The sequence below is a fragment of the Dendrobates tinctorius genome, unplaced genomic scaffold (assembly GCF_039654945.1).
Source record: "Dendrobates tinctorius isolate UK_male_01 unplaced genomic scaffold, ASM3965494v1 ptg000241l, whole genome shotgun sequence".
In the NCBI taxonomy this organism is placed as follows: Eukaryota; Metazoa; Chordata; class Amphibia; order Anura; family Dendrobatidae; genus Dendrobates; species Dendrobates tinctorius.
Window position 1 is genome coordinate 16,587,741 of NW_027361908.1, and position 26,535 is coordinate 16,614,275.

The 26,535-nt window shown below is 42.8% G+C and overlaps 1 protein-coding gene across 1 annotated transcript in view; it reads left to right on the forward strand.

The window, feature by feature from the left end:
• Positions 1-26,535, forward strand: part of ACSS3 (acyl-CoA synthetase short chain family member 3) — a 155,974-nt gene that overhangs the window by 115,186 nt on the left and 14,253 nt on the right. Inside the window, exon 11 of the mRNA XM_073556975.1 lies at positions 15,647-15,742. Within this exon, the coding sequence (XP_073413076.1) occupies positions 15,647-15,742 (96 nt within the window). The remainder of the gene's footprint in view (positions 1-15,646; positions 15,743-26,535) is intronic.

Here is a 26,535-nt window from a genome sequence, read left to right on the forward strand (position 1 = left end):
TTTGGTCTGAAATGCACTGTGAGCTGTGAGGTCTTATATAGACAGGTGTGTGCCTTTACAAAGCAACTCCTATCCGTTTAATTAAACACAGCTGGACTCCAGTGAAGGAGTAGAACCATCTCAAGGAGGATGTCAAGGAAATGGACAGCATGTGACTTAAATATGAGTGTCTGAGCAAATGGTCTGAATACTTATGACCATGTGATATTTCAGTTTTTCTTTTTTAATAAATTTTCAAAAATTTCTACATTTCTGTTTTTTTCAGTCAAGATGGGGTGCAGAGTGTACATTAATTAGAAAAAAATGAACTTTTTTGAATTTGCCAAATGGCTGCAATGAAATAAAGAGTGAAAAATTTAAAGGGGTCTGAATACTTTCTGTACATACTGTGTGTATGTGTATACATACATATACAGCTCTGGCAAAAATTAGGAGACCGCTTTCAAATGTTCAGTTTGTCTGATTTTTCTCTTTGTAGGTGTATTTTTGAGTAAAATGTAAATTGTTCTTTTAGTCTATAAACTTCTGACAACATGTCTCCGAATTTCCACGCAATAAATTTTGTATTTTGACAAAGAAAATGGTCAAAATTTAAAAAAAAACCTCAGTGCTTTCAGACCTCAAATATTGCAAAGAAAACAAGTTCATAATCATTTAGAAACAACAATACTAATGTTTTAGAGAGAGAGAGGGAGTTAAATACATTATGCGAGTTTCTCTCGTTCATATGAAATATTAGTAGCACTTTTTTTCTGCATATATCTTGTCATGGAAATTTGATTGATATAGATTTATATCTCTGTGTGTGCTGCGGCCTGTCCTAATTAGACAGAGTCTTATTGAGCGCTCAACAGGAAAGAAGACACCATACACACGTTGTTAGCAGCATCTCTTTCCAGCAGGACTCTGCTGGTTTATTGAATATACATGGTTTTATCAGTTCGTACAGATAGGAGTGTTTACTCATCAACATAAAGGCTGAAATTCTAATCTAATTGGTCAGTTTAAATACATGAACATATATGGATGTCCGACATGGGGTGACTTAAACATCATATGATTTACTGTCCATAGTCTTGCAATGTCAGCAAGACTCCAATATCGGCTTGGAACATCTGGTACTTCCTCTTCTCTATGTCTGGGAGAAATGTCACAAGACAATGCTATCATGAGATAACATCAGCTCCCCAGACTGGCTCATGGGGTGTAGCAGGTCATTTCCAACAACTGGATACAAAGTTCAGGATAGCTGTGAATATGTATATATGTGAATATATGAGTATATGGAGTATATAAGAGTGCATGAGTATAAAGCATATAGCCTATAGCAGGCAAGTGAGATCTAGATGAAATACATATACATATATATTTCTATAACAATCCCCCCTTAGATATCACTTGCCCTAAAATCCTGCTCCTGGCCCAAAGCGCTGCAACTCTTTTATGCTGCCAGTGGACTGACGCACGCCTAGCGTATACATCCTACCTCCGTACAGGCTTTCGCAAATGGGCGGTCAGGAGATCTGTCCCTAACGGGGGTTTTGGTGCAATGTAATTAAAGTCTCTTAGTTAGCAGTCTATGCAGTCAGTGATGTGTATTCTCTATCAGGTAGGTAATTTATTCAGTCAGGTAGGGCATCCACAGCATCATTCCAGCTCAGGCATATCTTCTGGTACGAGGGCTTTCCTGCAATGCGGTGCGTGGATCCAGGTGGAGGTTTCTCCTCCAGGTTGGTGGCGTCAGCACTTGGAGAAAGGCCATCAGATCTGGGATCGAGTGCTTCTCCCTATGGACTTTTCCACCAACACTCAGCCTCCTGACTTCAGGGCGTGCATACCAGGCACCGAATCTGGACCTGGCAATGAAGTAAAAACTCGAGAATGGACATTAGCAAGATTCTTGATAAATTCAATTACACATGCAGACAAAGTATCATTTTGCATAGTCAACTGCTAAGTAAAGAATACCTCTAACCTGGGTTTAGACCCAAATAAAATTGCATATTGGTGACAGCTTTTTTCTGAGCCTATGGGAGTGTCTAATGCCAGGGTTTGTCTGTCTCTTGGGCAAATTTTTTAGCATGCTGCTCTTAAGTGTCCCACTTAGTCTATGGTGCGGGAGCATGTAGGCCTAAGTCTGACCCTACTGCTGATCAGGTCTCTTGTGTCAGGTTTGCTGTGAATGTGGGTCCCTGGTCACTTGCTATCATTCCTGGAAACCCCTATATCTGCACACTATTTTCGAGAGTAGCTTCTTTGCAGTAGTCTTCGCCAACTGGTTCCTTACTGGGAAATCTTCAGTCCAGATGATGTGGGGGAACTTTTCCCGCTCATCCGATGTTGCACTTGTCGGAGGTCAGACAGCTGCTGGGAATTTGGCTGTTAAGATGGGAGTCCAGTCCAAATCAGGTCATTCATCTGTGTCTTCAATTCTGTGCGGGGGGGCCATGTGCCCATCGAACCACCGTAGGATGCATACTTTGTGGTAGACTGAGTCTGTCTTGAGGTAGACGTTTTGAGGTAGACGTTTTGAGGTAGACAGGTTTCTTGGAGCCCAGTGCTTTTGCCCTTCAGCATCCAGCTTTCCTTTCACTCCTTCTGAGTCTGGTCCTGCTACTTCTTGTATAGGTTTCGGGAAGTCATTTTGTCAGGTTTTCTCGTCTTTAGTCGTCATGTAGTAGCCGTCTGGCTCTACGACCTCTCCCATTTTTCCATATTGTCTTCCTCTGGCTGCTTCTTTGGCTGCCACGTCTGCCATGTTGATGCCCCGTGTCTCTACTGTGTTCATTTTTCCGTGTGCCTTGACCTTCACCACTGCTACCATCTTTAGTAGTTGAAGAGCGTCCAGTAGGTCTCTGATGGCTCCATGATGCTTCACGGTTGACCCGCTTGCTGTGATGAAGTCTCTTGCAGCCCAGATGGGTCCGAAGTCGTGTGCTATGCCATGCGAGTACCTGGAAATTTTGTTCTTCGCAATCTGGCAGGCCTTTTGTCAGCTCTATCAGTTCCGCTTCTTGGGCTCTTGGCTGACAAACTTCTGGACCATAGGATGTCTTGTTGATTGCTGGTCACTGCACATCCCGTGTGGAACCTTCCTTCATCATCTGCAAAACTGGAGCCATCTACGGTATCTTGCAGATTTTTCATCTGAGGGTCCGTATCTATATCCCCCCTTGGGAGTGGGAGTAGAGACAGGTAACGGCTGAGAGCACTGAAGAGTGGTGGAGAGCAGCCTTGTCAGGAGGGCGTGTGCTGTAGATATTGTTTTCATGCAGGAGGGCCCCCCCTTGCAACTGGATCCAGGCCGGCTGAGAGGTAGTCTAGAGGCCTTTGGTTGTCCTCCGCAGGTCTGTTTTAAGACGCCAGTAGCATGACCTCCTCCATCTTTGTCCTTCCTCCTCCGTTCAGCCAGGACGGGATGGCATCTTATAGTCAGGGAGGCCTAGAGCTGGTGCAGAGACTATGGAGTCTTTCAGTTTCCTGTGTGAGATGAAGGCTGCAATGCGTTGATGCAATTGTACAGAGGCTGCATTAAGACTGGAGCACCAGGGATCCAAGTTCTGCAGTGCGAGACTAGACCAAGGAAGGTCTGCATCTTCGGAGTTGTTGAGGGAGCCATCTTCTCCTCAGTGGTCTTCCGCTTATTTCATCTGTTAAACGTCTTCGTCTGGCGGGCAATACGGTGTCTTCAGGAACGTGACTTACTTAACTTGCTTTTGACACCACTGGACTCTGTTTTCCCAGAGCTTGCATCGCTGCTCCGCCAGGTAGAATAGAGGAGACAAGAAAAGGGCTGTGCAGGTAGCGATGTCGATAACTTCTGCATGCTCCGCAATCCAGTTGACGGGGAATGAGGACAATGCTCTGGCGAGCTGTGAAAGGCTGTTCTGGGCCTTCTTGGGCATCACTGTTCATTTGTTCTTCACCCCCCTTGTGTGTTTTCAGGAACTGGTCATCCAGGTGAGGGGGAACATTGAGGGGAGCTTCGGGCAGATCCATCACCGTGCGCACCGTTGCTGTGGCTGGCACATTTGTCAGCAGAGTGTGCAGATCTGGCACAACTGGAGTTTCAAACACTGTTGCTTCGCTCACAGCCCTCAGGTTATGCACCATTCAATCCAGTCTGGTTCTCCTTTCACAGTCTTCCCCTTGATCGAGTAAAGCTGGGACTGCATGATGATTCCCGTGGATGATGCGGCTCAAGCTGGCCTTGCTCTTCACAGTGCCGTGAGGGACTCCCATCTTCTGGCACAGAGCCGGCAGGAAAACAAGCCATTTACTGGGGTCCTCTTCATCAGAGACGACGTCCAGCTGAGCTTTCTTGCTCTCACAGGGGGTCTTCTTGCTGGGACGTCTTTACCAGCCAGCAGCAGTTCCTTTCACCCAGCTTGATCTCAGGTCAGCATTTGTTAACCAGTTTGAGGAGCTGAGTGGCTGTCTTCTGGTCCAGGGCCTGGATAAATTTCAGGGAGCACGTTCAGAATCTTGTACAAGATGATCCTCTGGCACTGGAGCCGGAAGCAATGTAGCCATTTCACGAACCGGGTGTGGCCCCTCTGGGTTAAGAGTCTCTTGACCCATGCCAAAGTTCTTAGGCCGTTTCTTGAACAGCAGTTCCACTTAGACCTCCAGTTGGTCAGAGGCAGTTTGGCTCTGGGTGATGAGCAGCGGATGCTGGGCCTTCTGAGCGTCCGGGGTTCCAGACTTGAGTGACACTCGCACTGGCGCAACTTGAAGTCTCCCTTGGACCATAGACTTCCGGGTACTATGTCCAGCACCTCCTTGGGTAGGGTTGCACCGGTTGTTCGAGGCAGGCTTTTGTAGGGTCACCAGCATGATTGATCCTTCCTTGGTCTGTGGTGGAGAAGAGGTCAAGGTCACATCTTCATGGGACACTTTGGTCACCTTCAGTTCCTGCAGTAGGTCTGCTCTCATCAGGTGAGGTGGGCAGGTCTCCACCGTAAACTGGAACAGGATGGAGTGTCCTGGCTGTGTCCACATGCTCAGGGGCTTGCAAGCTGGGGGAATGTCTGTCTTGACCTTCAGTCCCCATACAAGACACAGAGTGCTCTGATTAGACTGGTGGGGTCGGGGATTTTCAGTTCTGACTGCACCAGTGTCCACAAGGAAGGATATGACAGCCCCCAATGATTTGAGGTATTGGGTCCGCTGATGGGGTTTCACATGTCAGGGGCATGACGTCTGGCGGACCCGGTTTGCCTCTGTCCCATGGACAGGGTTCTTCATTGTCTTCTGTGATTCTTTCTTGGCCTATTCCTCTGCGTGATGCCCTGGGTTGCCGGAGTGCTGTGCACTGGTTCCGGAAATGGCCAAGGTTGCCACAGTTGAAACACCTGCCAGCTCTCCTGACTCTGTGTGATGGTTGCTCCTCCACGTCAGTGGCCACCATAGGAGGGACTGTCCTCCGCACTCCAGGGAGGAACTCAATTCTTCTGGCTGCTGCGAGCAGGGCATCTACTGCTATTGTCCTGTACTCAGGCCTGGCCACTATCAGCAGTTTCTTGATTGGTTCTCTTAGTCCATGCACAAAGGCCTGTGCCAACATTTGTCCATGAATCTGTTCATGAATACTGAAGCTTACAACTTGGAAAACTTGCTTCACTCTGCCATGAAACTCGTCTACAGACTCTGTCTCAGCTTGGCCCATGTTATGTAGGCTGAGTGCTTGTCTGGCTTTGGCCCACTCTCTGAGCTGTTCAATTAGCTTTGATCCTGATTCCCAGGAATGCACATCTAATTCTGATGGAAGCTTGAAGTGTTCCTTCATGATTGGCCAGAGTGTTTCACCTGCTCCAGGTTGCAGCATATGTCTGCTGGCTCTGCTGCATTTTAAGGTAAAATGGCATGGGGTCCATATCTGGGTCTGGCAGATTTCTTGGAATACTGAACACCTGACTAGGGGTGAAGGGCACATAGTGTAAGAGTTCTGGCTCTATCTGCCCCTGCCTACTTGGTGTCTGTGAGTTTCTCCTAATACTAGGCAGCATGTATGGTGCCCTTTCATGTTCATCAGAGGAGGCACTGTGCCATTGTGTGTTTGTCTCATGTGTGGGTAGTACTCCCCCCTCTGAGACTGCAGCTCCTTCTCAGACTTAGCAGGTGCAGTCTCTGATGGCCCACACCTCCCTTCTACTAGCTGTTGTATCGGGAGGGCACCTGTGGTGTTAAGTGTGGGGAGAGATTCACTTTCTTCTCCCGGTATCATAGCTGGCTCCTTAGAGAGGGTGCCCTGTGGAGATAGGGACACCTCATTGTCTGGATTTGGCACTGGGCCAGCTGGTGACAATGAACGGAGAAGTGGACGGGGGAGAGAGAGAGCGGAGCAGGGAAGGGTGGAGGAGAGGTGAGAGATGGGCGTTGGTGATGAAGATGGAGGGGGAGGAGAGATGGGAGAGAGAGAAGAAGGAGAGGTAGGCGGAGATGGAGAAGATAGAGAGGGGAGAGAGATGGTGATGGTGAGGGAGGATGAGGTATAGGAGGAAAATAGATGAGAGAGGGGAGGTGGGAGTGAGAATAGTGGAGATAGAGTGAGGAGAGATATGAGAGAGATGGGAGGAGGGAAGAGTGGGGAGAGAGGAGATGGAGGGGGGAGCGGACTCCTTCCCATTTTCTGCCATCACTGAAGGCATGCTTGGATTTGTGGTGCCTCTCAGACAGACGGCACAGATTAGAATGCCGCTGAAAGCAGTTTTTCTTCTTTAGTACACAAAAAAACAATCCTTTCCTGTTCACACTAACTCTCAGCGCCTTCTGCGCTGTAAAATCCGCTGTCACTTTAAGAAATGCAGACGGCAATTCAGCTTCACTAGCTAAACTTCCCTTTTTTACTTTCAATACATTATGCCATGCTACAGCATACGAAGCTGCCCTTGGAAAAACACATACTTAACTTTCTGAATAACACCTACTATGTCTGTTCCAAAAACTTCAAAAAGGGTGATTGACACTTCAAAAACTTCACAATCCTTTTTTAAACTTGCTTAAAAAGGAAGGGAAAAAACAAAACCAAAATATTTATTAAAAAAAACCTTCAAAAGCAGAGGAACAAATTGGAAAATCAAAAATTGACAAGAAGACAAGGAAATAACCAAAAGCAGGTAAAAATTCTCTTTTTAACAAAAAAAAGAAAAGGAAAACGAATGAAGAAGTGAAAACCAAAAAACTGACAACAAAACTTAAAAAATGGAAAAACCCAAAAGGAAAAAAGAAAAATGATCAGGGAGTAAAAGATTTTTAAATGAAAAACAAATCAAAAAGTTGATAAAACTTAAAAACCACTCCGAAAAATCAAAGATCAATACAAGTACACTTCCAACAATCTAAAAAGTGTCCTTGCTGACTGCAGAACACACACACTTCCCTTTTCCTGCCTGCGTCTCTCAGTAAAATCTTCTGAGAACAATGGAAACAAAAAGCAAACTGAGACTACAGTGATATACTTAAAAACCCAACTTTCCCGAAAATTCTCACACTATAGTAACAAAAAATAAAAATCTCCACCAAAAATGCAAGATAAAACAGGGAAAAGCATGCAAAAAAATGACAATATGTAAAAAAAAACTGCCGATCATCCGTGGCGCTTTGGTTAGCACGGGATGTATCACCCTCCGCCGTGGGAGACGGGCGCCGTGATATCCCACTAGATTATCACCCTCCGTGGGCACCCGAGAACCGTGATAATCTCTCCAATGATCAGCCTGTGAATTCTCTCAAGGCTATGTTTCCCGTGTGTGTGCGAGAAACGTGACAGCCGAGAGATTCACCTGTGATACCTCCTTGAAGCTGACACCTCCGTGTGTGGTGCGGGGACCGTGACAGCTTACCCAGAGGAATTCACCTGCGATACCCCGCCTAAGTCAAAACCTCCGTGTGGTGCGGGGACGTGTCTTAACTTGGTCAGAGAGATTCAGTGTCTTGTTATCGGTTTCTCAGCAACCACAAGCACAAATCAGTCACAGTTTTCCACCACTTCTCTCACCCAGATCTAGACATATACAGGACCACGGCAGACACTTAGCTTATCCCAGGGTTTGGATAGTGTGTGGACTTTTTTACACTACCTAGGTTTGGTGACCACACTGACCAGCTAGAGTTGCTGACCTGGACTGGGCACAGGGAACATTCAGGTAAGATAACTAGATTTTCTTACCTTACTTATGGAGTTGCGCAAATCTCCGTCCCCATGAGCCAAGGCCTTGGCCGGCACCTCTGTCCTCTCCGGTCAGCAGGGTCCCCGTGCGTTTTGTCCACAGCCCCACATTGGGCTCCAGATTGTCATGGAAATTTGATTGATATAGATTTATATCTCTGTGTGTGCTGCGGCCTGTCCTAATTAGACAGAGTCTTATTGAGCACTCAACAGGAAAGAAGACACCCTACACACGTTGTTAGAAGCATCTCTTTCCAGCAGGACTCTGCTGGTTTATTGAATATACATGGTTTTATCAGTTCGTACAGATAGGAGTGTTTACTCATCAACATAAAGGCTGAACTTCTAATCTAATTGGTCAGTTTAAATACATGACCATATATGGATGTCCGACATGGGGTGACTTAAACATCATATGATTTACTGTCCATAGTCTTGCAATGTCAGCAAGACTCCAATATCGGCTTGGAACATCTGTTGTTACTTCCTCTTCTCTATGTCTGGGAGAAATGTCACAAGACAATGCTATCATGAGATAACATCAGCTCCCCAGACTGGCTCATGGGGTGTAGCAGGTCATTTCCAACAACTGGTTACAAAGTTCAGGATAGCTGTGAATATGTATATATGTGAATATATGAGTATATGGAGTATATAAGAGTACATGAGTATATAGCATATAGCCTATAGCAGGCAAGTGAGATCTAGATGAAATACATATACAAATATATTTCTATAGCAATCTGTCCTGTGTTACTATTTTTGGTTTTATGACGTATGTCATAGTCTAATGGTTAAATTACTAGGAAATTCAGTTAGCTTTTTTTATTAACCTCTTCCCGACCGCCCACAGTAGATAAACGTTGGCGCTTGCTGGGCTTTGTGCAGCGCCGACGTTTATCTACTGTCGGCGGTTTTGTGCCCCCCGGGACCCCCTCATACCTTATAACGCGGGGATCCCGGTGCACAATGCATGCTGGGACCCCCGACGTCATCGAGACCTGATTGGTTCAGGTCCTGATGACGTCGCGTCACAGCAGCCAATGAGAGAGCTCGCTGGGAAAGCTGCTTGATTCCCGGCGATCTCCCTCATTATAACGCGACTTCTCCTCTGAGCTCATGCTGACAGATGAGCAGAGGTGAAGCAGCGTTACAGTGTGACTAGATCGCTGCCTGGCACAGCTGATCGCTGCCTGGCACAGCTGTGTCAGGCAGCGATCTTGTCACACAGTAACGCTGCTTCTCCTCTGATCAACTGTCAGTGTGAGATCAGAGGAGAAGTGGCGTTACTATGTGCTGGGCAGCGATCTTGTCACATAGTAATGCTGCTTCTCCTCTGATCATCTGCCAGTGTGAGATCAGAGGAGAAGTGGCGTTACTATGAGTCAAAAATACAAAAAATAAAAAACACAAAAATAAAAAAAAGTAAAGAAAAAAAAAAGCAGGCAGGCTAGGGTTAGGGCTAGGGTTAGGGCTAGGGTTAGGGCTAGGGTTAGGGGTGTGTTGAGGTAAGGGTTGGAATTCGAATTGGGGGTTTCCACTGTTTAGGTACATCAGGGGCTCTGTAAATGCAATATGACGCCCGCAGACCATTCCATCAAAGTCTGCATTCCAGAACGTCACTACTTCCCTTCCGAGCCCCACCGTGTGCCCAAACAGTGGTCCCCCCCCACATGTGGGGTACCAGCCTACTCAGGACAAATTGGACAACAACTCTTAGGGTCCAATTTCTCCTGTTACCCTTGTGAAAATAAAAATTGGGAGCTAAAAGATCATTTTTGTGGAAAAAAAATGATTTTTTTATTTTCATGGCTCTACATTATAAACTTTAGTGAAACACTTGGGGGTTCAAAGTCCTCACCACACATCTAGATAAGTTCCTTGGGGGGGTCTAGTTTCCAAAAAGGGGTCACTTGTGGAGGATTTCCACTGTTTAGGCACATCAGGGGCTCTGCAAACGCGACATGACACCCGCAGACCATTCCATCAAAGTCTGCATTCCAAAACGTCACTACTTCCCTTCCGATCCCCACCGTGTGCCCAAACAGTAGTTTTCTTCCACATATGGGGTACCAGTGTACTCAGGACAAATTGGACAACAACTTTTGGGGTCCAATTTCTCCTGTTACCCTTGTGAAAATAAAAAATTGGGGGCTAAAAGATCATGTTTGTGGAACAAAAATGATTTTTTATTTTCATGGCTCTACGTTATAAACTTCTGTGAAGCACTTGGGGGTTCAAAGTGCTCACGACACATCTAGATAAGTTCTTTAAGGGGTCTAGTTTCCAAAATGGGGTCACTTGTGGGTGTTTCCACTGTTTAGGCACATTAGGGGCTCTCCAAATGCGACATGGCATCCTATCTCAATTCCAGCCAATTCTGCATTGAAAAAGTCAAACGGCACTCCTTCCTTTCTGAGCTCTGCCGTGTGCTCAAACAGTGGTTTAGCCCCACATACGGGGTATCGGCGTATTTGGGAGAAATTGCACATAAAATTTTGTGGTTCATTTTCTGTTTTTACACTTGTGAAAATAAAAAAAATGGTTCTGAAGTAAAATGTTTGTGAAAAAAAGTTAAATGTTTATTTTTTCCTTCCACATTCCATTCATTCATGTGAAGCACCTGAAGGGTTAATAAACTTCTTGAATGTGGTTTTGAGTACATTGAGAGGTGCAGTTTTAAGAATGGTGTCACTTTTGGGTATTTTCTGTCATATTGACCCCCCAAACTCACTTCAAATGTGAGGTGGTCCCTAAAAAAAATGGTGTTGTAAATTTTGTTGTAAAAATGAGAAATCGCTGGTCAACTTTTAACCCTTATAACTTCCAAAAAAAAAAAAATTATGTTTCCAAAATTGTGCAGATGTAAAGTAGACATGTGGGAAATGTTATTTATTAACTATTTTGTGTGATATCACTCTCTGATTTAAGGGCATAAAAATTAAAAGTTTGAAAATTGCAAAATTTTCAAAATTTTTGCCAAATTTCGATTTTTTTAACATATAAGTGCAGTTCATATCTAAGAAATTTTACCACTATCCTGAAGTACAATATGTCATGAGAAAACAATGTCAGAATCAGCAGGATCCGTTGAAGCGTTCTAGAGTTATGGCCTCATAAAGTGACACTGGTCAGAATTGAAAAAATTGGCCTGGTCACGAAGGCAAAAACAGGCTCAGGCGCGAAAGGGTTAACACAATGTGGGTGCAGAATGGATAACCAAATCCCAGCATTTTCAGTAATTCTCTTTTTATGCAGATTTGGATTGAGAATTACCTTAGTTACATATTCCCCAAACAAAATCCAGATCATCAGCTTAAATGTAAATCTTCATCTGCGGTCTAATCTTCTTACTGGAGACAACGTTTGTACTATTATTGTTTATGTATAAAGTCATATTGAGGAAAATTGGATTTAACATGTTAAAATTGTTAATCTTCAACTCAATGAAGCAAACGTCTAATTGAAATACAGAATACAAAAGAGACCTGGTTGTCATTTTCAAATCTACAGTCTCTGTGTTTTGTAACTCAGCAGTTACAGTGTTTTGGGAAAGTTTAACCCATATTTGATTAGGTGAAGGCATGATAGAGAATAATAATATACATATGTGTTAAATCAAAGTACATCCTCTTTTAGATTTGATTCCTGTCTTTATTTCTTCAGTCTTTCCTTTTAACTTACTGTACTACAGAAATTTGGCTCAAAGATTCTGGGCTCCAGTGCAAATTCTGTAGCAATCTGCTCAATCCACTGTGTGGCATTTATAATACCGGTTTCTTCTTAAATAGTAGACAAAACCTAAGGCCAAGGTGCAACAGCAAATACTGCAACCCTCATGTCATGGTGTGACTGTGAGATATCAGATGTGCACCTATACTGATCTTCAGGCTAGTGGTCCCTGGCTTTCCTTGTAATTTGTTTACTGCTGAAGGTGGAGATGCCTGAGCCTTGTTCCTTCCTATGCTTCTAAGTAGTCCTATGATAAGTATAGCGGGCACTACCGCAGGGAGCACAAGTAGGTTACCCAGACCCAAATGAATAGCAAATAGTAACTTGAATGATCCTTTTTGAAAGAAAATTTTATTATGTGCAGTCTTAGAAACGTTTCGGCCCACAACAGGCCTTCGTCGGTCTGCTGTATCAGATATGAGACAGAGATATAAAACAGTCATAACAAGTCCTCATGTATAATGCATAGATGACAAGTACGTAATATCCAGTCACACAAAAAGAAAAAATGTCTCAGGAGACTTATTTTGTATATATCGATTCCTAAATAGGTAAGTGCAGCGAGGTAAGATAATTGTGGTTCATAGTAATCAAGGTTTAAAGAGATTGATATTCTAAATATACCTGCTATCAAGGTTGGTGCAGGTGTGCACTGTGCACTCACTTGATACTGTTTGCGTATGGGCTATAATTTAAGTTAAGATAACATTAAGAAATATACAGCGGAATGCAAAATGGTAAGGACTCGTGGGTAATATATACCTGGTAAACTAGCCAGACTCAATATATATTGATTTTGGTGCGGTATCTAACTCCTTGGATTCAAATTAGGATGATGCACATTGTGAGATGCTTGGCCTGAAATAGTCAGGAGAGGGTAAAGATAAAATATACCTGCTTTTTTCTTTTTCTTTATAAGGCTTTATGTTTCAATGCCCATAAAGGGCTAAAAATAAGAGAGAATGCGTCACAATAAGAACTGAGCATGGCAGTATCAGTAAGCTGAAGACAGGCTGACACATCACTGCTTACCATGTAAGACAGGCGTTTGATATGAAAAACTAAGCGCTCTTGAACCAGAGGTCCATCCAGGACTGTAGCTGAGAGGGAGCACAAGATAAGCGGTGTAATCAATGGAGTGGTATCCCCTAAAGCTGTAATACAGCAGGAGCACAGGTAAATACTAGTAACAGCAGTGGTGGTGAAAAAGAAAGGGCGCACTATTAATCAGGAATGCTTACCTTGTGGAGGCCGGTTTGGGGTGTGCAGATCAAAGTTAGATACCGCACCAAAATCAATATATTGAGTCTGGCTAGTTTACCAGGTATTACCCACGAGTCCTTACCATTTTGCACTCCGCTGTATATTTCTTAATGTTATCTTAACTTATAGCCCATACGCAAACAGTATCAAGTCAGTGCACACCTGCACCATCCTTGATAGCAGGTATATTTAGAATATCATTCTTTTTAAGACCTTGATCACTATGAACCACAATTATCTTACCTCGCTGCACTTACCTATTTAGGAATCGATATATTCGAAATTAGTCTCCTTTGGACTTGCATTTAGTCACCACACTGTGACATCAGTCGGGTAGGCCACCTTTTTAATAATCACCTTTTTTTTCTCTCCACCTGGTTCTTTGTCCTATTTGGTCATTATGTTATATGATGTATTATTTATGTGTAATCTCGATTTTGTGATTTTTTTTTTTTTTTCTTTTTTTGTGACTGGATATTACGTACTTGTCATCTATGCATTATACATGAGGACTTGTTATGACTGTTTTATATCTCTGTCTCATATCTGATACAGCAGACCGACGAAGGCCTGTTGTGGGCCGAAACGTTTCTGAGACTGCACATAATAAAATTTTCTAAGTAGTCCTAGTCTGTGCAGTGTGTGAGGAAATACAAAAACAAGACACAGGGTAGAAACGGAAGAACAATCACAACACTATCTCAGGGAAATACACAGAAGAATATAAAATGTACAACACAAGAGGCAACAAAGAATAACCAGGACATGTCCAACTCTCCAGACAATGATAAAGAACTATTGCTGGCATTACCTGAACAGAGGAGCCAGCTTAAATTGGGAAAAAGCAGACACGACTGGTTCTCCCGCACTATGTGACCACAGACAATCAACAAGCTAAGTCCAGCATAGATTTAACTCCTTACTTGCCTAGGAGATGCAGCTCTAGAAGTTGATGCCTGAGTTATTCTGTGTTAACCATAGCTATCTATGGAGTAACAAGGATGAGTGTCTGAATCTGTGGAATCCACAGACCCTGACGCCACCATGACAGTTGGAGATGTTTGAGAAAACCTCCTTGGGAAACCTTATAGCAACGACACTGTTCCGCTTTTCAACTAACGTCAGGAATGGAAAGCGCAGAATTCTGTTGTGCTTTGTCATCAATCATTCCTGCTTGAGAACAGGATAACTGTCATTGAAGTATTTGGAAACATTTTTGGCACATGTACTGTACGTTGGCTCAAAAGGATATTAATGTTACTAGAGATGGGTGTATCGATTCTCGGAACTCAGTCAGGTTAGTAGTACCTGGCCCCTGAAAGGTGGACTAGTGAATATTTCATCTTCCGGGATCCCTGGCATGACTTTTGAGTAGTCAGGGCTTGCACAACCTCATCTGTCTGACATACCACAATGAAGAGGTTGCACCAGCCCAGACTAATCAAAAGCCACACTGCAAATCCCAGAAGATAAGAGATTTGCAAGCCTCATGTTCAGTGGCCAGAGACTACTGACCTGGCCGATGGACCGGTGTCCTTCAAGTCCATCTACCCATCTCTAATTGCAGTGTGCAGGCGCTGGGCCTCTCTGACTTTTCTCGGCGCCTGCGCACTGCAGTACTTTGGTCTGCCCTCAACAGGGCAGATAATTGTGCCTGCGCAGGAGTGCGATGCCGGAGAGCCATGAAGCAAGCAGGAGGGCGGCATCGCAAGAAGACGGGAGGCACCGGATCCTGATCTGCGACATCCATCGGACCGGACCGACCCCTGGGTGAGTATAATAAAGCTTATTTTTCTTATCTTTCAGTTCGGTTCGGGGGCTTATCTATAGAATTATAGAATGCTGTAGATAAACCCTGAAAGGCTGTGGCCACATCTTATATCAGCCAAAACAGCTGACAGGTTCACTTTAAATTCTCAATAGGCCCACATATTAAATTTATACATACATACACACATTGTAAATGAATATACACATAAAGCACAAATATATAAAGGGCTGAAAGGGTTCCGCTCTCTTGTAACCATTTATATATGAACCAGCATAGGGTTTTTTATTTGAAAATAGCAAATGAATAACAGAAACCGTCCTTTCTTCAGCTGTAATCAAACAAAGTAAATGTAGCAGCCTCACTCACCAATATTTTTTCCCAACAGTATCAGCTCAAGTAGTTGAAACGTGTTTACCAAACAAACACACCTCTGTTCAACTCCAGCCCAAACTCCACTCTGCTGAGCTAACCCAGCTGCTGTTATTAGGCCTTTAAACCTCTGGCTGGATTTTGGGAACAACCTTTTCCACCCATACTCTTTTGCTTGTTCTTAAATTTTTGTATGTGCCATAACTCAGGTCTAAAATAATGGGAGGTGGTATAGAGCAGTAATACGACAGTGTTCACAAGCCTTAATTCAGTATTCTATCTTATTCCCAGTATAATGTGATGCTTATAAATAAGTGTTCTAATAACATGTCTTCTTCTAGAAACTGGATCCCCTATATCCGCAACATGTACTGGTCTAGGAAATTCATTGGCACCTCCTCCAGGACAAGCCGGGAAGCCTGTCCCAGGGTACAATGGTAAGTCAATACAGTCCATTTCACTTGCTTCAACCACAGTGACATTTTATATTGCTCTCAATAGATTTTCCTTGCTTCAGCAACTACAATTACATATTATCAAAAGATAAAGCTTCTCACTCTGGAGAGCTGTAGCAAAATGGCAGGATTAGAGAGGCCTGACTGGAGCTTAAATGGTATAAACTGGCATGTGGCTATATACACATGAATAAAATACATACTGAAAATTCCAACAGTTCGTCACTTTAGGACTTTTTTAAACTGGTAAATAATGGCGTCCTAGTCTCAACATTTTCATAGACCACTATATTTAGGAAAAAATTCACAGTATTCATCAGTGCCAGCATCAGTTACGCCTCTTTCACACATGACATTCACAGTCCGAATACAGACAGCTATGGTCAGACCAACCACAGGTCTTCCTACCTGAAGTCATCAGCCTTATTTATACCTATGAAGATATTGAGTTTGGATCAGAAGACCCACAGTCGGTCTGGACATCAATGTATTTACTCGTGCCATGAATGTTGGGCAGTGGAAAATAAAAAAGATATATCCAGCACTCATCCCAAGGTTCAATAAAAACTAGTCATTTATCAAATTCAGTACAATATCAATGGAAGAAAATTGTAAAAAAATACACTTGTGTAGATTAACGCGTTTCAAACCCGAAACCCATTTGAAATGCTTAACAGTCTAAACACGTGTATTTTATTACATTTTTGTAGTGTTGATTTGTAATGAATTTCATGAATGGCAATTTTTACTGAACCTTTGGATGAGAGCTGGATACATCTTTTCTACATTCTACGTGTTTGCATCACTAGCTCACAGAAGCGTGAGCTGAAATTGCATTTTTTTCTTAAGTTTACAATGGAAAAGTATGTAATATAATTCGTATCTGACTTTTTAGAGGGAAAAAAAGTAAAACTGAACATGTTGCCAGCAATGTAAACCCTAACTGTAGCGGCATCTCTAGAAAAATAGAGTTTGTCTCGCATATCAAAGTGACCATGTATAAAATGAGAATACCACCTAATTCTTTTATAGTGTATTATTTCTTGAAAAGAAACCTGTCAGCAGCCTATTTGTCTCCAAAGCACCATCACTAGCTGTCTGTATCCCTTCTGCCCTTTATAAAGGTGTACTTGTTAGGCAAAGCAAATGCTGTATTTTGTTACAAAAAAAAGATCTTTAATACCTACAAGTGATGTATGTTAATTAGCTTTTCTTGGTTGAAAAGAGGGTAAAGATGCTTGAGTGGGGGGGGCAAAACGATCTGTCCCAACATTAACCCTCACACAGAAGACCACATACGACCATAAGTCCCATTAAAAATAATATTTATTAATATATCATGATATATATCAAATTTTAAAAATTAAAATCAGGTGCCCATATATAAAGTAAATACAATTTATACACTTGCTGAGATTTATATAGATAAGGGCAGTACCATCCCGGTGTATAGCATACATATCACATAATAGTGCAGAACATAATTATATCCAAACAATAAAAATATATGTGCAACATTATGTGAGCAAAAACTTTAATATACAATAATAAAGTGCATACAATTAATAAACACAATAAATAGTGCTATGCCAAACTTCACAGTGTAATGTCAGTGCAACTGAACAGTATAAAGAGTTAAAAAGTGTTGTGCAATATTATGCTCTTACACTAGGTGTCAGTGTGCCTATACACATTGTGTAGGTAGAAAGAGACACCGAAAGTGTCCCTATAAAATACGTATATCTACAGACCAAAAATATAGCAGTGCAAAATAGAAGTGAAAACACAAGTGAGGATAGTGTTAACTTACAGTAAATACTGCTTGAACTGCTCCTGGTCACCTGGAATAGGACGCCCAGCCCCAACGCGCGTTTCGGCGCTAAGCCTTCGTCAGGGCACAGCCATTACTGTACATTATGTTACTCTACTAATAAAATGGCAATTCAGATAGTTTGAGTGTCTCAGCTTTTTTTTCTTGGTTTTATGGCTTTATGACTTCAACATTGTGTAACCTATGGAGCACCATCGTACCCGATAACAAATGATGAGTACAGTTAATTGGTGAACTTTTCTATAGGGCCAATTGTTTGGATTCGGGACACAAGAGGCAGTGACTCTCTTCATAAAATATTTTTTGTGTATAACACAAAGCATTACTGCAAACCATAAGCCGCTTCATCTGGCAAGACTTTGCTGGGCTGATTGATTGCAAACTTCTAATATGATGCCTCTGTGCTCCAGTAGAACACGTAGAAAACAGAGATAAGTGAGTTGGTTCCATACATATCGAATATGTGTCTGAACCCAGCAAATTCAAACAATTTGTGATTTGCTTCACACAAATTGTTTAAAATGTCTGCCTCAAGTTTACACAATTCAGCCAGAGAAGGATCACATGACCTCAGGAACATTTCCCCTTAATTCATTTCAGTGATCGTATCACATCTTACAGCACAGTCAATCAGGAGGAGCTACCCTCATATTTTTAAAAGCAGAAGCAGGAAATGCAGCAGCCATTTTGTGGTGAAACTGGATAGTTCAAGGATGTCACAACTTTGTAATGAAGATAGGGAGAAAAAGTCATAAAACAGTAAAGAAACTGTTTGACCATATTCCCACATTGCTCTAGAGTTTCATTTTTTGCTGCAATTGTGGCAAAAACTGTACCACGAATACAAATGAATGTGAATGTAAAGCAGACACAATGTGTGAACTCAACCTAAAGATAGTGTGTAACAGCACATCGGTGAAGATTAGTGTGTGAGAAAAGGAGAATTGTGTCACAAGCATTTTTTGGGACAGCTGAAGGCTTTGACGTACTTTTGATCTACCGCAAATCGGTTTGCCACAAATTGAATTCCCTCAAGAAAATTCTGGTGAACTTTAATTTGAAAATATTCACTTATATCTAATAGAAATGAGTTGTCCTAATGACTCGACCACTTTAAATACCAATTTTTCGTTTGTAAATTATCATAAGCCAGCACCTTGTGCCCCTGCAGCTGTATAGCATGAGCCAACTCTATTAATAAGTATCTTTCATAAGAAATTACCCTCCACTGCGCCATTCGCTATCTCCACCATTATTTTTGGCTTTCACAAAAGTCTTCTTTTATTTAATAAAGGGCTTTTGGGGAAACACTGTCTTGGCTTCAAAAGAATAAAGAGCATGAAAGTAGAATCTGCATTTTGCCATTTATACTTCCTTACAACAGCGGTGAGACGTGTCAGAATCTTTTATCCATAAACACTTCTGTCTCTTTCATGCAGTATTTGTTCCTGGGGAAGCTTTGGGAAGTGGTGAGCACATACAGAAGGTGCTGTTCACAGCTTTGAAGTTATTTGATATGCAGAACATCTATTATCTGCACCAAGATAATCTTAAAGCTGTGAATCGCACATGTAAAGCGTGAACGTGAACTGTAATGTCAAGGCTCCCAATATGTAAGTTATCTTATTTTAGATAAGACAAGACTTAGGGCCCCGTCACACATAGCGATCTCGCTAGCGAGATCGCTGCTGAGTCACAAGTTTTGTGACACAACAGCGACCTCACCAGCGAGATCGCTGTGTGTGACAGCGATCAGCTACCGGCCCCCCTGCCGGTATCGCTGATCACTGCAAGAAACCTCTGGACATTTTTTTCGTCGTTGATCTCCCGCTGGCCCTCACGCATCGCTGCGTGTGACAGGCGGGAGACCAGCGATAAGCTGGTAACTAATGTACACATCGGGTATCCAAGGGACGCGCGTCCCTTGGATACCTGATGTGTACGTTAGTTACCAGCGAGTTACAGGTGCTGCCGCCACCTCATGCTGGGGACCAGGAGCCCACGGAGTGTGTACCTGCCGCCGCCGCACGCTGGGGACCAGGAGGCAGCAGGACGCCACCAGGAGAGGCCGGGGATGCAGGCGCGCCCTCTGCTGGTGGAGGACTGGAACAGCAGGCACACTTGTCCGCTGCTCGCGGGCTTGCTCCTCACCTCGGCGTCTGCGTGCTGATCGCTGGTGAAGCTGCCTGTGTGACAGCTCACCAGCAATCACATAGCGACTTACCAGCGATCCCGACACGTTGATATCGTTGTCGGGATCGCTGGTAAGTCGCTATGTGTGACTCCAGCTTTAAATCTTTGCTACTGTCAATAGAAGCCATAGGGAAAATAATTCTATAAGGAGATGAAGTGATAATGAACGGCTGTGCATCTGGCTAGAGATGGACAACACTCTTTTCTGAGTGATAGAATAGACACTACATCTATGCAAAAGTAGTTGACCCTTTTTTATTAATTCATTTGGGCCAGACCTTCACCTGACAGTAGTACCAGATGTGTTCCCCAAATTGGTCTAATAGATAAGTGCAGTGGAGAAATGGAAACGGCACATGGGCAGTGGAAATGTTCCATGCTCGTTAGATAAGTCATACAAACATTTAGTCATGATTGTGTAATGATCTAATACAGTTGTGTGAAAAAGTCTTTGCCCCCTTCCAGATTTCCTATTCTTTTGTATGTTTGTCACACTTAAATGTTTTAGGTCACCAAATAATTCACTTAGTTTCATGCTATTCATGTATTCACCTGAACACGGTTTTAATCAAGTCAGCAGTGCATATCCTCTGCTACTCGTCTGTGTTTAGTCTTAACAAAGGACCATGCAGGTCTGAAACGTGCTGTAGTATTCAACCATTTTTGTGCCTTTTCCGCTAATGGATATATAAAGCGATAGCTTGGACTGTTGCTATTACTCGAGTATTTTGCCATGCACATGACAGGTGAGCTGATTGCTCCTTTTTCACATTTTCGCTTTTACAATGTAAGCCTATGGAGTCTACTTCTGAAGCTTCATAGACTTACATTGTAAAAGTCACTTCCGGGTCACGCAGAGCGCAGTGACGTTGCTGAGAAGAGTGGCAGAACTGAATCCTGGAGAAAGCAGTGGTAGGTGAGTATTTAAACACATACAAACTACAGTAAATGTACATATTGACACATTAATTTAAAACAAATAATTATTTTAAAGCTTTTTCGAAAGGAGCTTTAACCAGTTTTAGCATGTCAAACTGGCTATATCAGGAAAAATGGCTGCAGGGCTGAGCAAAATGTATTTTAAATTTTGTTTTCACCTCTGCATTGCGGAGAAATTAACTTTGTAAAGTTTAGGTTATAATTTATGTAAAGTTCAACTGTGTGTTACCAGTAATTTGACTCTGGGGGCATGTACTTCTTCTGCTATATGAGGTTGACCATTTCATAAGAAGGCAGCATCAAGCAGGAGAAAAAAGAACTCACTCTTCTCGCTGACCTCTGCAACTACTGTGTAGAGATACAGCAGAACTGAGTTATGCACCATTACAAACCCTTCCAGATCTCATATCAGGATAGTCAGTGTGGGTGCGGGGAGTGAGCCCTGACTGTGAGATATCTGAAAGTGTTTGTAGTGATGCAAAACTCAGTCCTGCTGTATCTCTTCTACACAATATCTGCAGAGATCAATGAGAAGAGTGAGTTATTTTGTCCTCTGCCTGACTTTGTATGTTTTTGATTGGTGGACATCATGCAGGAGAAGAAGTACATGCCTCTAGAGCTTTACATAAATTATAACCTAAACTTTACATGCTCATATCTCTGCAACAGAGCATAGGGATTAAAAAATACATTTTACTCAGTTCTGGATTCCATGATGTGGCCAGTTTTACATGGTAAAATTGGTGAAAGATCCTATTTAATTTTTGCTTGCATGAGTTGGAATAAATGTTGATGTTGGTACTGTATGTAATTATATGCATATAGAAATGATATAAACATAATGCACAAAATATAGCTAAATATTTGTGCGTGCTTAGTTTAGAACACAAACTCATGCTTTTCTGCTGAGAGGAACTTTATGATCACCTTTAAAAGCCATTCAAAGTTCAATCACCATGTTTATGAAGAGTGAACACCCTCTAGTGGTAGACATGCTACATTAAGAATATATATGCCAATCTGCTGCAAAGCATAACACATTACTGTACAAAAGCAAATCAAAACATTTCAAGAAGGATGTGACAATGTGTCTGCAACATATGTCTGATTCCAGAAATGTTTTAGAAATATGCTACATTAAGCTTTTTTGTTTCTTTGTCAATAAATCACTTTAGGTTACTTTAACCTAGGCAGTGCACATAACCTCTAGGCAATGGGCAAGATGTGGTCCATAGTGCACTTCTGTACAGCCACCTGAACATAACATACAATAGCAGGCACACGGTAACTCCATGGATAGCATTCTACCCTATCAGCAATGGGGTCCTATCCACCAAGGACAACATCTGCAAGGATTGTGTGTGGCTTTACACAGGAGACTTTGGTTTCCTCCCACATTCCAAAGACATACTGACAGTGAATTTAGATTGTGAGCCCCAATTAGGACAGTGATGATGGCTGTCTGTAAAGCACTGAGAATTAATGGTGCTGTTTAAATTAGTAAAATTAATAACCTGAAAAAAAATTACATTTTCGTTACTTATCTCCCTCATCTTTAGATTCGGATATGCAACAGCATATACCGTATTTTTCTGACTATAAGACGCACCCCAAATTTTTAGAAGGAAAATAGGGAAAAAGATCAATGTGTCAAATGGGGGTCCGTCTTACAGTCCGAATTCAGCTTACCGCGGGGGATATCGGCAGCACTGGTGTAGCGTGATCACAGGGGGTGTTCGGTGGTCTGGCGATGATATAACTCCTATCTCAGACTGGTGCGGCAGGTAAGGCGGTGCTCGTGATGCGGGGGCTCCGCCGACATTTTCTAAAAGCCCGGAGTCCCCACACATCCATTGATGTAATGCGGTGACCTCCGGGAAATGCCATCCCAGGCTAGTGCGGCAGGTTTGGCGGTGCTCAGAGGTGTGGGGGCTCCGCCAACATTTTGTGAAAGCCCAGAGGTCCCGCACATCCATTGCTGCGATGCGGAGGCCTACGGGAAAATGGCTTCTGGCAAAATGGCCACCGGGGATGGCGCATGTGCAGATTGAGATCTCGGGACCAAGATCTTGTCTCCCGAGATCTTGGGACGAGATCTCGTTGCCGAGATCTCAATCTGCACATGCACCGCTTCCGGCAGTCATTTTCCTGGAGGCCACCCATCGCCGCAATGGAAGTGCAGAGACTCCAGGCTTTCACAAAATGTTGGCGGAGCCCCCGCATCACAGAGCATCGCCGAATACTGTGTGATCACCTTCCTGCAGCATCGGCCAGCCACAGAATCGCCCAACTCCTGCTGCCACCACACTATTTGTAAGCATATTCCGACTATAAGATCCACCCCCATTTTCCCCAAAAATTTTTTGGGAAAAAAGCATCTTATAGTCTGAAAAATACATTATTTTTCTCCTAACCTCCCTCCCTCCTTGACTACAGTTTGTTTCTCCCCATGGAAATTATTTCCCTGAGAGAAATAGCTCCAAACCTTAAGCATTTATTTATGTGCCTGATTCAAGAGACATGAAATGAGTGCATTTTTTTCCTAACTCTGTAGTATCATACACATAATTTCTGTATATAGTGCCAACATATACTGCTGTAATTTACAATTGAAATAGGACATGTGCAAATAAAATCAGACAAAAGATAGAAAGTTAAAACAAAATGATACTCGCGCTATGAATCAGAGTTTGATCCACCAATACTCAGTATCCTCTGACATCTAGTGCTTGTGAGTTTGTTGCCTTGATCCTACAGGTACATATATATATATATACACAGTGGGGAAAAAAAGTATTTAGTCAGTCAGCAATAGTGCAAGTTCCATCACTTAAAAAGATGAGAGGCGTCTGTAATTTACATCATAGGTAGACCTCAACTATGGGAGACAAACTGAGAAAAAAAAATCCAGAAAATCACATTGTCTGTTTTTTTTTCATTTTATTTGCATATTATGGTGGAAAATAAGTATTTGGTCAGAAACAAGCAATCAAGATTTCTGGCTCTCACAGACCTGTAACTTCTTCTTTAAGAGTCTCCTCTTTCCTCCACTCATTACCTGTAGTAATGGCACCTGTTTAAACTTGTTATCAGTATAAAAAGACACCTGTGCACACCCTCAAACAGTCTGACTCCAAACTCCACTATGGTGAAGACCAAAGAGCTGTCAAAGGACACCAGAAACAAAATTGTAGCCCTGCACCAGGCTGGGAAGACTGAATCTGCAATAGCCAACCAGCTTGGAGTGAAGAAATCAACTGTGGGAGCAATAATTAGAAAATGGAAGACATACAAGACCACTGATAATCTCCCTCGATCTGGTGCTCCACGCAAAATCCCACCCCGTGGGGTCAGAATGATCACAAGAACGGTGAGCAAAAATCCCAGAACCACGCGGGGGGACCTAGTGAATGAACTGCAGAGAGCTGGGACCAATGTAACAAGGCCTACCATAAGTAACACACTACGCCACCATGGACTCAGATCCTGCAGTGCCAGACGTGTCCCACTGCTTAAGCCTGTACATGTCCGGGCCCGTCTGAAGTTTGCTAGAGAGCATTTGGATGATCCAGAGGAGTTTTGGGAGAATGTCCTATGGTCTGATGAAACCAAACTGGAACTGTTTGGTAGAAACACAACTTGTCGTGTTTGGAGGAAAAAGAATACTGAGTTGCATCCATCAAACACCATACCTACTGTAAAGCATGGCGGTGGAAACATCATGCTTTGGGGCTGTTTCTCTGCAAAGGGGCCAGGACGACTGATCCGGGTACATGAAAGAGTGAATGGGGCCATGTATCGTGAGATTTTGAGTGCAAACCTCCTTCCATCAGCAAGGGCATTGAAGATGAAACGTGGCTGGGTCTTTCAACATGACAATGATCCAAAGCACACCGCCAGGGCAACGAAGGAGTGGCTTCGTAAGAAGCATTTCAAGGTCCTGGAGTGGCCTAGCCAGTCTCCAGATCTCAACCCTATAGAAAACCTTTGGAGGGAGTTGAAAGTCCGTGTTGCCAAGCTAAAAGCCAAAAACATCACTGCTCTAGAGGAGATCTGCATGGAGGAATGGGCCAACATACCAACAACAGTGTGTGGCAACCTTGTGAAGACTTACAGAAAACGTTTGACCTCTGTCATTGCCAACAAAGGATATATCACAAAGTATTGAGATGAAATTTTGTTTCTGACCAAATACTTATTTTCCACCATAATATGCAAATAAAATGAAAAAAAAAACAGACAATGTGATTTTCTGGATTTTTTTTGCTCAGTTTGTCTCCCATAGTTGAGGTCTACCTATGATGAAAATTACAGACGCCTCTCATCTTTTTAAGTGGTGGAACTTGCACTATTGCTGACTGACTAAATACTTTTTTCCCCACTGTGTATATATATATATATATATATATATATATATATTTTTATTCTCCATTGATTCATAGCGCGAGTATCATTTTGTTTAAATTGTTTATTTTCACCCCTGGTGGTGTGGGGGTTCCTTACTCGCTGCTGAATCAACCCTGCACACTAGCGCCGTTGGTATATTGTGTATATATATTTTATCTTTTAAAAGATAGAAAGTGCTTATAGTGTATGATCTAGCAAGTATCTGTATGTGTTTAGGAAGGCAGCACGGTGTCTCAGTGGTTAGCACTGTGGCTTTACAGCACTGGAGTTCTGGAGTCAAAGCTCACCAAAGACAACATCTGTAAGAAGTTTTTATGCCCTCCTCATGGTTTGTGAGGGTTTACTCCAGAGGCAAATCTAAGTTTTCATGTACGCAGGGCAAAAGTTCAGTTTGGTGCACTCTTCCGGTATACAGCTTAAATGATTTGAGTAGACATCATGTAACTGCTCAAGCCCAAATATTAAAGTGCAAACAATGATACTTTTTATTAAATACACAGGCACATCAGTATATATTTCACAAGCCAGTATCCAAACAAGGAACTTCTAAATATAGGGATTGAAATTGCACAAAAATATCAAGTGGATCTTGGTAAATTGTAAAGAGGTGGGGGAGCAGTTATACCAGATAACAACAATATATAAACGTGCTTAGTGCTAAAGTGTGAGGTAACAGGTACTTATAAGAGCATCATACTGCCTACAACTTAGAATGCGTGAACAGTACCCAAAAAAGACCAACAAAATCCACTGCTAATCATATGAAGCAAGCACTGCTCTTACCCATGGTACCTCAGCCAAGATGCCACAAGAGAGCAGGCCCAACGCGCGTTTCGCATTAGCTTTTTGGGGAGGGCCGTGTTTGGTAATGTGTCCTGCCTGGTCATAAATAGACCAGCACGTGTGTATACATAGGTGATGTGATTACCGCGGCGCATGGGTCCTAGTGATCACGCCGAGTGTCGCGTCATATCCATCAGTCAAAGGCAGTGCGGGTCATGGGGAAATCCCCGGTGACCTCAGTGTCCCGCACACGTCATAGTAAGACGCCTCACACATTCCCTCCATACTGACTTCTAACACATTTCTTCCTCCGCAAACTGCCTCCTCGCTCAATCTCCTCCTGCCTAGACTGTCTCCTCTCACATTCCATACCTCTCGCCATACTGTCTCCTCACATATTCCTTCCCATACTATCTGCTCACAAATTTCATAGCCTTCTCCATACTGTACCCTCAAACATTTCTCCTCCCTATACTGTCCCCTCACACATTTTGCCACACCTCTCCATTCTGTCCCATCTCACATTTACTCCTCCTCATTCTGTCTACTCACACTCTTCTTCCCACTTCACTCCGCAATACTGTCCCCTCACAAGATTTGCAAAGCCAAAAAAACTCTTTTT